We start from the raw sequence: 11,674 nt of genomic DNA, 5'->3' as shown, positions 1-11,674 counted from the left end.
TGAGGATGCACTTCGCGGCATGCATTTAAGGGCTTAGAGTATCCTAGGAAGTGTAAGACCAGGTCTAAGGTAGGCCACAAGCATGCTCTTCTTCACTAATGCCCCTTCACTCTACCGTAACAAGGCAAAGACCAGAAGGTAGTGGAAAATTCCGGTCATAGGGCCCTTAGTAAGCCCGCATACACCTCGCTGGGGCACATAGTGCAGGTGCCCCAGCACTTTGTTGCGTTGCCCTCAGACAGACTCATCACCCCGCCCGCGCGTCTGTACATCGAACACAAGTCTCTATCTATCACCATTTCTCCGGTATCTTACAGCAGAAACATACATATCGATATTTCCATTCCCAGGGAGCAAGAGATGGAGCACATTAGCCAGCACCTTGCGGTCTGGGCGGCTGATGTTAGCCCGAATGACGACGGGCTGGCCGTCCTGGGGCTCAGAACCGACATCGTTGGATCTCTACGGGCCTACGGCCTGGAGACCCCATCTGCTCTTCAGAAAACTGCATCCAGATTGATTTCGAACCACCGCGACCTGTATGTGGAAGCACCGTCGGGTCAAGACCGCTCTGAGACCCTCGTCATCAATCTTCTCCGCCACATCGACACCACATCTCCCACCACACAAGCCATAGTTCTCGTGTTCACCGACCAGCTCGCCCGTGAGCTTGATACCCTTGTCCGTGCCATGGGCCGGCAGCTTGCCATCAAATGCCACTGTTGTGGCAGCGAAGACGACCCCGCGTCCGATGAGAAGGCTCTGGTATCCGGAACCGCCATTGTTATTGGCACTGCGGAGCGCCTTGCACATCTTTGCGCGGACGGTTATCTGAACAAGGACGGTCTGAAGCTGCTTGTGCTGGATGACGCCGATGATGTCCTGGACACATCAATGGAGCATTTCCTTGACATTTTCCATTCTGTTCGCGGCCCCCATTTTCAGATCTGTCTCTACTACTGGGACTTGTCATTCCAATTCCAGGATTGGACCTTCCGCCGCCTGGTTAACTCTCCTGTGCAGATCTACGGCAATCTTCCTGTTTAATCATTCTCTGCAATTTCCTGTTGTGTTTTTCTCTAGATTTTCGTTTTTATTTAATTGTTCTCCTTATGCAGTTTACTACTGTATGATTAATGACAAACAGATTATTCATCCATCAATATTTCATCTCTCACTCCCAGATTACATGTGAATGTAGATTTCACGATCTGGGTCTACGGCGCGCAGCTGAAGCAATCCAAATACAATCGAGATGCACGAGTATTCTGTTGCAACCCTCGTTTTATCTGCAAATGTATCTCCGGGAGTCCTCGATGACTGGAACACTTACTAAGGCTCAACTCAGGACACCTCGATCATTGACCTTTGCACAAGCCCGAGTCACTTACGCTGACACAAGGTAAGTTCACTGCATGGTTCAGTTAACCTCTCGGTAATATTCTCTTTGGAAACACTCTAATACTTCATTACTCTATAACTCCAGTCAATTTCCTTTTCTTCGTGCCCGATCCCCGCACCCACAAACGACAGATCATACGAATGCCATTAAATTCACAAAATTAGCGTTGGGACATATGCTATCACTATGCTTTCACGCCTGTCCTGTGCCCCTATGAACAATACTCAGACTGTATATTCGTAGCAGGAATTTTGGCAGCTTTTAGATTTCAAACGTCCAGGAGCAAGGAAGTACGATAGTCCGCTGTGATATATACCTTTCGAAGGGCTTGGATCCCGTCCGAGCCGGTGTACACACTGTTTCTGGTCAGGAATTGTGCAATGCTCGTGCGCGGCAAACGATTTGCATAACGCGGTGGAAAAGATGATGCAGACCTAAAATGACAGCATACAGGGATTCAATTTTTCTATCAACAGTCCCTCCTTTCAAGCAGCCACTTCCTGTGCCGTTCTCAACGCATGACTGAGCGGGCGAGCAAAAAGTTTATTGACAGCATTTAGTCCGGGACAATTCGTCCGTTTCTCTCTAGAAGATATAACTGTGTATTTCCCCCTCTCCTTTGGTCCTCGTTATCTTCTACAAAACACCTACATCATTCAACGCTCTCCGACCAATCGACAGCAAGCAATACATGATCCCGTTGCTATCGCATTCGGAAAGTTACCTTCTTCTGAGGAATAAGTGGCCGCTGTCCCCAGCAAAGAACGCGATGTGATCCAACACACCGGCTCAGGAGGCAGGTCTACGGCGCTCATACCCAACCTCCGCAGGCGATTGATGCGGATACTACACACGATACAAGCATTTCTACTCATGTCAATCACAGGCGTTGAAGAGGAGAAAACCTCTCTCTACCGACTCTGTTGTAAACGACTAAATGCCAAACACCTTTATCATCGGGACTGTTTCCCTGGAGGTAACCTTGTCACGGTAACACGAATAGACGTGGCCTATAAATCTCGCTATTGTGCGTTGTTCCGAGGCAAAGTAAACTATTCGGCCTTCCAAGAAAACGCTTGGAATTGACGCCAACGCCATCGTCCAAAGTAGACTGCTCATAGGCTCTTGGCTTTGCTTGTCCCAGTGATACTGGGCCCCATCTATCATTGCTTGCCTTGTGTCTTCATCAATAACGCTTCCCTGTGCAAACCTTCGTTTAGTCGTCATCTTATTCGCATCTGGTGCGCTACCCTTTCACTGTAAACAACATCGTTCTCCCTCTTTGGGTCTGGGCATCTAGAGCGGTCACTCAAATAGGGTCTCCATCCAGAACCTCTGCGTAGGGCGCCTAGCCAATAACATTCAAATAACCCGCTGAGGAGCTCGCATCCGGCAAGGAATTTCTTATGGTTAAAGAGATCGCAGAAGTACCCGGCCGGAAACGGCAGAATAGCACTCGGCATGTCAATTCAAAAGGAGATGTAGCCAATCTCCGTGTTTGCTTCACCTTCTGCACAGTTTTTTCTAAAATACGATGAATTCTGTGTTTAGGTTAGTATCAGATACGTTCTGTCCGACCGTTCAATTTGGACAACACCAGTTACAGTAGCTAAGTCGGACACGATATATTGCATATTTGATCTCAGTCATCTTGAGTACGACAGGACGGCGTGTTGACAACTTCCGGCATGATATATATCAACGACATTTCTGCGGCTATTTCTATCAGATAAATCTTGAAAACAGACATTCGCTTCGAAATCTCTTCTAGTGTGACCTCAAACACTCTGTAGACACCGACAGATTCCCCAGACACAATCCCTTCGGACAGTCACCTGCCGTCACGGGCTCATCCCAGATAGGACTAGCGTCTCATCAGCCCGCCAGTATAAATATCGCCTGCCTTTCCGCTACTTCCTCTCCTCCTCTTCCTTCTTCATACTTACCTAGCTTCGGTGGATCGCGGTCATGAGGGCGGTCCACCACAGAACGTCGACCGCATTGCACAGCGCGGTGACCGCCTGTTCAGTCACCCTCGGGGGGCTGTGAGGCAATTTGTTTTGGCACACCCTTCGTGGGTTCTTTATCTTTTCATCATGCCTTGAGTCATGACTCGAGCTTGGAGAAGAGACGCTCCCAAACAAGCAGATGCTGCTGATTCGTGTCACTGCCCCCATGTCATTGCCTAAACACGTGCCCGCCTGCCTAGATCATAAATATCGCCTGCGATTCCAACTTTTGCTCCCTTTCTCTTCCCTCCTCATATTTAATATCTAATGGACTCACCTCAATTTTTGAAACCCACACAACCGTGGGAACTTTTCATTTCTGAGTCTTGACTCGGGTATGGAAAAGAGTTGATTCTTGAGTGGATGCATGGTCGTGTTTGGCGTCTGCAATGGACAGGCTCAACTTCCATGGTTATTTCACGAACACCGTCAGTCGCTCATCGTGTTTTCAACGGTGAAATTCCATTCTATCACTTCTTGACACTCGGGCTGCTCAGCTGAGCTCCTTGACGGCTACGAGACACCCCCTGACTTCTTTCTTCACAGCTGGTCTCACCCTAATACTGCCTTCGTTGTCCCTTCACATGCCCGAAGTGATCGACGACGCTAGACGCGATGGTGGTGGACCCAGACGTCACTGCATGAGCCTCATTCTCGGCCTCTATGAACACTCGCCTCAGGTACCGTCGAAGCCTTGCACCCTCAATCTTCTCAACTCAACCGGTCGACCACTTCGTTCTCCGCGATACGAGCCTACATCCACCTTATGAACACCTTCTTTAGTACCATCAAAACCATATACATTCATATCTTCAGTCAAACCCAAATATATCACTAAGGTCTCATTCAAAATCCGAAGAACCCAACGCCTCTAATCATAACATGGTATATCAATCATCAATCCAACACTTCAAACACTAATCACTCTTTGCCCTCAAATGCACATCTCCCCTCACATACTCCATTCCCGTCTCCAAATCCCCATTAACCGCAAACTTGATATCCTTCATATAATGATCACGCGGCTGCCAAGGCCCCTTATCGGCAGCGAGCGGCAAATGCTTCGAGGCAACAGTAACATACGTCGAATTGAGATTCAACAGGGGCCGCTCCTCCAGACTCTCCGCCTCACCCTCCTTCATGCGCGGCGTGGCAGCAGCCAACTTCCGCTCTTCCATGCTTTTGAGCAATCGCGTAATAAACTGCGCAGTGGCATCAGCACCAAGCGTCCACGACGCATTCGTGTACCCAATCACAAAGCTCGCATTTGGCAGATCCTGCAACATAACACCGTTCCAGAGGTACTTTGATCCGATCTCGATTTTCTTTCCGTCGACGGAGAGCTTCGAGCCACCCGCAATCTGCAACTGCAGCCCCGTCGCAGTGATGATGATATCCGCATCGAGCTCTTCGCCCGAATTTAACGTAATTCCCCGCTTCGTAACCGTCTTAATAGTATCAGTCCGAACATCCGCCTTCCCCCGTCTCAAACTCTGGAAGAAATCCCCATCCGGACACACGCACAGTCGCTGGTCCCAGGGGTTATACCGCGGTTTGAAGTGGGGATCGTGCGAGACGTGCGACGGCAGCTGACGGCTGACATTCAGCTTTAGAATCCAGCGCGCGAAACCGGGGAACCGCTGGCAGAATAGGAAGAAGATGCGGGAGGTGTAGATCCAGATGAAGCGCTGCAATTTCTGGTACAGCGATGAGGGGAGGAGGTAGGCGAGCCAACGGGAGCTACTCCGATTCGGGAGGGAGAGAATGTATGTGGGTGAGCGCTGGAGCATCGTCACGCGCTCGGCTTTCTCCGCGAGGTTGGGAAGCAGCGTAATGGCCGTAGCGCCGGAGCCGATAATCACGATTTTCTTGCCTGTGTAATCCAAATCTTCGGGCCAGAATTGCGGGTGCACAATTTTACCCTGGAAGTCTTCGATATGCGGGATGTTGGCTTGCAGGGGGTTGTGGTAATTATAGTACCCAGTGCCAAAAATTACGAAGCGGGCCTTGAAGGTCGTGGCCGTACCGTCCGCATCAACATTCAGGTTCCAGACATTTTCGTCAGAGCTCCAGTCCGCGGACTGCAGTTTATGTCTGAAGCGAATGTTGCGATCAATACCGAATTTCTCAGCCGTCTCGCGGACATACGACTTGATGGCGGAACCCTCTGCGATTGGATTGCTTCTGTTCCAGGGGTTGAATGCGAAGCCGAAGGTAAACAGATCGCTGTCGGAGCGAATACCCGGGTACTTGAATAAATCCCAGGTGCCGCCGAGGTCGTCGCGGGCTTCGAGGAGGGCGTAGCAGGTGCCAGGGAGTTGGTCTTGGACGCGGTAGGCGGCGTTGATGCCGGAGATGCCTGCGCCGACAATAATGACGTCGAAGGTGTGGCTGTTGCCGTTCATTGCGTGGCCGTTCATGGTGGCGCAGTAGCACACAGCGACAGCAGCAGAAACAGAGCGATGAGTGTTAGGAGAAGCTGGGGCGCGACGGTCTTAAATGGTGCACATGCCTCGGTTTCACGGCGATCGGTGGATCATGTGTGAACGACTGGAGCACCCTCAGTGTGCTTAGGGTATGCGACGGCCGGTGATATCTTTCTCTTTCCAGATGCTGAGTCACCACATAATCAGTCCCAATCGGGAAAAAAGGTACCTGTGGAACACCCGAGCAATATCAATTACTGGTAGTACTATACCTTGGGGTACCACACAATATGCAACGATTGCATCGGCATAATTGACAATATTACACTTTCCATCTGATAATATGTAATTATATCATCATTTCCTTTCCCTCTGTACTGTGCCATCGCAACTGTAAAAAACCTCGGCCCAAAATTGGGCGCGCATCCTTACTCAAAGCGGATAGCAGTGCGACCTCCACATTTCTTTCACACTCTCCATTCCGAGGAACCACTCCTCCACCCAACGCCGAGGTCGACGCGATCGCCTTATTATCGCGACAATGGCACGACTACCCTCCTCGTCGCTCACACCCAGCGAGACACCCCCCGCTAATCAGAAATGTCCCTCTCCAAAGTCCAACTCACCCTCCAGCAAAAGCTGGACTTCCTCCCAGCGCTGGCCTCCATCGGCCTAGCCGCTTTCTACGCCATCCTGACCGGCCTCTGGCGCACCGAGCGCGAAGCCAAAACGCTCTTTCTGCATGTCGGCTACGCCATTTTCCGCAAGGTGACAGCACGGCTGTCGCCGTCGCAGATGCAGTACGCCGTGCCCCCATCCAACAAGGTATACGAGCAGTACGCGAAGAAGGCAGGTGTGCCGGCGCAGACGGTCGAGCTGGGCCACGGTGCATTGGGGCACTGGATTGGCGACCGCAATGCGAAGAACGTCATCATCTGGTACCACGGTAAGTCATCAGTCCTCAATGCACTGCGGTCACCACTAATTCCTCTAGGGGGCGGCTTCGGCTTGCCCGCCAACATGGGCTACTTCAAATTCTACGCCCAGCTCATCCAAACCCTCGCGGCGTCAAACAAATCCCTCGCCGTCTTCTCGCTGACCTACACCCTCGCCCCGCTCGCCACCTACCCAACCCAACTAAAACAAGCCGTCGCGGCTGCGCGATACATTCTACAAGACGGCCGGGACCCAGGCACCGTCTTCCTAGGCGGTGATTCCGCAGGCGGGAATCTAGTCGGCGGCGTCCTTTCGCACCTCGCACACCCCCCACCCACAAATCGAACCGCTCAAAATCTCGGCGAACCTAGGCGGCGCCGCGATGATCGCCCCATGGACATTACTCGACACCGAGTTCCCGGACCAGGAAATCTACCATGGCGGAGACCTGATCACACAGGCCGTTGCGCAGCCGTGGGCGAGCGCGTATATCGGGCGGGCTACGCGGGATCATTACACGGATTTGTCGAGTGCGCCGGTGGAGTGGTATAAGGATTTCCCTGTGAATAGGGTGTTGATTACTGGCGGTGGGAATGAGATTCTGCTTCCTATTATCCAGGATCTCGCGGGCAAGTTTAAGAAGGGGTTTGGCAAGGTTGAGCTTTTTGTTGGGCATCGTGAGTGTCATGTTGCGCCCATTTATAATTTGTATCTGGGTGATTCTACGGAGACTCTGCAGGGGAAGAAGGTGAAGAGTTGGTTGACTGAGTTGGCGGAGTAGAAGCTAGAGGTGCTGTATATACCCGGTTTGACGTACTTTGTACATGGATGCTGTGTAACGTGATCGATCTGATAACGTTGTGCGACCTGAATATATTCCGATGACACTAACTCAGTAATTTTAGACCAATCGCGTTACAATTGAACGCGCGCGTCGCTGTGTTGCCTGGAACGTAGAGTATAACGCCGCAGTGTGGTCTGCGGAAATATATTTGAGCCGCACATGACCTCACATACTGCCGAGTCCTCCTTTCCATTTCTTCCCACTTCCGACTCGACTTCACACTCGACCTCACACCTGCCAATATCCCACACGATCCAACATTCCATTGCCATCTCATCTCCTTGACCATCCGATCCAACTCTTTCACTCGATCTCAACAATTCATATTCTCCGAATGTACTAGAATGCCCCACACACTGGGGATCGCCCACCAATAACCGGCCACACCCGCAACCACAAATTCACCACGGAATCCTCGCTTCCAACAACCGCGACAAAGTGGACCTCCTCCATTTTCACATGCGTGTGCCTGTCTGTCCCACGGTGCCCCCCGCATGCAAGCATGCACGCCCCGACTTCCCCAGTTCGCATCGGCGCTGGGCGCTGCATTCCTACAACTTTATTCCACACTAGCAAAATCCGGTAATATGCCCCCGGACTGGAGAGTGGTCTGGTCTTTGATGATATCACGGTCACAAGCCGTCAATAAACTGAACCTTATTCGGGCGGCATCCTGGTTACCTTTTTCAGAAATCCCGATGACAGCATACCTAACAATTTCCCCATACTACCCCAGGTCTCAGCAGCGCCGACTGCCAGTGGTTATACACTGGCGCACGTTCACTAATCACACCTCGGGGATTAAATGACAACGTTGTGAACGCATATTGTGAACGCATACCGAGACGCCGATCGGTGGAGTATATCAGCCGGGGCTCCATCCACCGCGGCATCGCTCTCATCTTCACTCCTCAACCATCACGAAAATGGCCGCCGGCGACTCACTCCCCGCCCTCGTGGCACTCTCCCTCGTAGAGGCTTTCTTCCTTCAGCGCACGATCTTCGCAGACGAGACGCTCCGCACCGTCATCCTCGGCGCGCTGGGCGTCAACGTCCTGCTCAAGGGCATATGGAGCCTCATCGTCTGGCCATTGCTCTTCAACCCGCTCCGGCACCTGCCCACGATCCCGGTAAGCCTCCCCCTCATTTGTAGACCCAATCAAAGCTGACAGCGGCAGGGATTTATGAACCACGCAAAAATAATCTTCGACAGCCCACGAGGTCGCACACCTTTAGAATGGATGAAAACAATCCCCAACGACGGCCTAATCCACATGCGCGACACGATCAGCCAAAGCTACCTAATCGCAACGAACCACCAAGCGCTGCTGGACATAATGAGCACAAACACCTACGACTTCGAGAAGCCGTGGCGGGCGCGGAACTTCCTAGCACGGATCCTCGGTTTCGGTCTCATTCTCTCCGAAGGACCTGCCCATAAAAAACAGCGCAAAGCTCTTACACCTGCGTTCAATATTAAGAATATCCGCGCTATGTACTCGCTCATGTGGGAGAAGACGAATGACTTCCTTGAGGAGATGGAGAAGGAGTTACGACTGAACCCGATGGAGGGGACGAATCCTGCGGATGGGGTTGGGAAGTTGGAGATGGGTGTTTGGGCAAGGTACGGCCCGTTCCATTTTACTGCACCAGTGTATATACTGATGAAGAAGCAGCCGCCTAACACTCGATATAATTGGCCCCGCCGCAATGGGCCGCGACTTCCGCTCGCTGCAAAACACAGATAACAAAGTCGCCGAAAGCTTCCTCAACATCCTCGAACCAACAACCGAGAAAATGGCATTTTTGGCAATGAACTTCACCCTACCCCAATGGATCGCCCAGCGGGTACCATGGCGCCTAAACGAAGTCGTCGCAAACGAAACGGGCTTCCTCCGAAACCTATGCAATGACATCGTCCGCGAAAAGCGCGTGGCATTGACCGAGTCCAAGGCCTCGGCCAAGGACCTCGAAGCCGATATCCTGGGCACAATGATGCTGGGCGGCGACTTTTCCGACACAGAACTCGTCGACCAGATGTTGACGTTCCTTGCTGCGGGCGTAAGTCTCTCCCCCCCTCCTTCTCCCACCTCTCTCTCTCCCCCTTTTCCAACCTTCAACAGAATCTAAATCTAACACCCACTGGGTAAATAGCACGAAACAACCGCCGCAGCACTTACATGGGCCTGCTATCTCCTAACCCTCTACCCAGACTACCAAGAACGCGTCCGCGCTGAAATCCGCTCCCAAATCCCAACCGGCGACAGCCCGATCACCCACACAGACCTCGAATCCCTCCCGTTGCTAAACGGCGTATGCCAAGAAGTTTTACGGCTCTACCCAACCGTGCCTGCCACAATCCGCGAAAGCATCCGGGACACAATCGTGGCCGGAAAGAAAGTGCCCAAGGGAACACGCATCATATTATGCCCCTATGCCATAAACCGCTCGCCTGAATTCTGGGCGGACGGTGACTCATTCATTCCGGAGCGATGGATTGATACAGACGCAAGTGGAAAAATGACGCCGAATAATAACGGGGGCGCGAGTACGAATTTTGCGCAGATTACGTTCTTGCATGGGCAGAGGGCTTGTATCGGGAAGGATTTTGCGCGTGCGGAATTACGGTGTGCGGTGGCGGGTGTTGTTGGGCGGTTTGCATTTGAGATGCAAGATCCTAAGCAGGAGATTCATGTTGCCGGTGCTGTTACGACGAAGCCGGTTGAGGGGATGCATTTGAGGATGAGGAGGGTTGATGGGTGGTGATTTACGTCAATAGCAAATGAGGGTGTATGATGTGGGCTAAGGCGGATTGGTGTGGGGTGTGAATCATACAACGGATGGTCTTTAGTCTCCACATTTTTTCTTTCACTCTAGACGTCATAGTCCTATAATGAGGATCGTTTAATAGCTGTATCATGTATTGAGGCGTTATTACAGGTTTCACTAAGTCAGTGCTACCTATCTTACTAGGCAGGTATACACATGAGTCGGAGCAGGTTGTAGGAAGCCTCAACATTGGCTTTCTTAAGACTACCTACTCTGTACTGAATCTCAGCCAAGACCCTTATAGGCTTATCTAGCATGATTCTCTTAATGGTCCTGGAGCTTCTGTATCCTGTGTTGTAGGACTTCACTTAGATCTCTTTGAGGTTGAATGTTTCTAGTGTAAACTCAGACAATACATTGACCACATTAGTGAGCCCGTAGTCGTTACACTTTGCGTGTAGACTGTATATTAGATTTGCTGCCCGATACACTCGGGTCAGTTGTGATCCTCATAGATTAGCAAAGTAGTTCTATTAGCTTCCGCTGTTCCTCTGCTATACCCTCTATAATTTTGTTAAGACGTAGTACGCTGTCTGTGATTTAGCGTCCAAGACTCCTAATAGTATCCAAATGCCTCTGCACCTTAAGTTCAGCATCTGACGTCTTAGCCATAGAGTGTGCGTAAGCAACATGTTTGCTAAAGTGTTTGGCCAGCGACCTAGAAGGATAATTCATGACAACTGGATGACCCCAAATCAGACATTCTGTAAGAAAGCTTATGCTGGGTGCATGGAGCTGAACTTAGTCAGCTTTACTATGTCTGACTTGAAGCACTTCGTCAACTGACTGGCCATAGTTTGCCCCGCACCGTATGCTATGGTATCGACATCACAGCAGCGTCTATCGGTCCAGCTATGATCTACTTGAACTAGAACTCGCTGTTCCTTTGTCTACCAGCGACGCTTTTGTAGAGGTTCTTGACTTTTGTGACGGATGAACCTAGGGATAGCCTCATCTCGTGGAAGAGTGCCTGAGGTATAATTTTGGGTCGTTTGCACTAGTTACGCGTTTGCTGGTGCGCGTTCGCTGGGTACTTAAGCCCTCTTTTTCTGGCCGACTTTCTTTCTTTCTCCTTCCTTCTTCATCTTCGAGATTCTTGTCTGTAGGCACCGAATGAATCTGTTTCTTTCGAACGGCCCGCAACAGCCTGAGCCTTTTCCCGTATGGGTGTTTCAGGCGGACGTCTTCAAAGGTAAGAGCAGTATCCTGTTACGGGCCGTTCGAAAGA

General features: G+C 51.2%; 4 protein-coding genes across 4 annotated transcripts; 3 read left to right on the top strand and 1 right to left on the bottom strand.

The window, feature by feature from the left end:
- Positions 1-360: 360 nt before the first annotated feature.
- On the top strand, positions 361-1,047 carry N7532_000069 (ATP-dependent RNA helicase eIF4A; the record flags this gene model as incomplete). Its single annotated transcript, XM_056612573.1, has 1 exon — positions 361-1,047. One exon carries the CDS (start codon positions 361-363, stop codon positions 1,045-1,047), a length of 687 nt encoding a protein of 228 aa, XP_056479797.1.
- Positions 1,048-4,328: 3,281 nt separating this feature from the next.
- Positions 4,329-5,831, bottom strand: N7532_000068 (flavin-containing monooxygenase; the record flags this gene model as incomplete). The annotated part of the gene is made up of 1 exon (XM_056612572.1): positions 4,329-5,831. The coding sequence occupies one exon, from the start codon at positions 5,829-5,831 to the stop codon at positions 4,329-4,331; it is 1,503 nt and encodes a 500-aa protein (XP_056479796.1).
- Positions 5,832-6,437: 606 nt separating this feature from the next.
- N7532_000067 (lipase/thioesterase family protein) lies at positions 6,438-7,554 on the top strand (the record flags this gene model as incomplete). Its single annotated transcript, XM_056612571.1, has 3 exons — positions 6,438-6,783; positions 6,832-7,034; positions 7,072-7,554. 3 exons carry the CDS (start codon positions 6,438-6,440, stop codon positions 7,552-7,554), a joined length of 1,032 nt encoding a protein of 343 aa, XP_056479795.1.
- A 989-nt stretch (positions 7,555-8,543) lies between these two features.
- N7532_000066 (cytochrome P450) lies at positions 8,544-10,383 on the top strand (the record flags this gene model as incomplete). The annotated part of the gene is made up of 4 exons (XM_056612570.1): positions 8,544-8,747; positions 8,796-9,241; positions 9,294-9,678; positions 9,772-10,383. The coding sequence occupies 4 exons, from the start codon at positions 8,544-8,546 to the stop codon at positions 10,381-10,383; spliced, it is 1,647 nt and encodes a 548-aa protein (XP_056479794.1).
- Between the last annotated feature and the right edge of the window lie 1,291 nt (positions 10,384-11,674).

The sequence above is a fragment of the Penicillium argentinense genome (genome assembly GCF_028826775.1).
Source record: "Penicillium argentinense strain IBT 30761 chromosome Unknown utg000001l_segment0_segment0, whole genome shotgun sequence".
Taxonomy (NCBI): domain Eukaryota; kingdom Fungi; phylum Ascomycota; class Eurotiomycetes; order Eurotiales; family Aspergillaceae; genus Penicillium; species Penicillium argentinense.
This window is presented reverse-complemented; position numbering and strand designations above follow the sequence as displayed.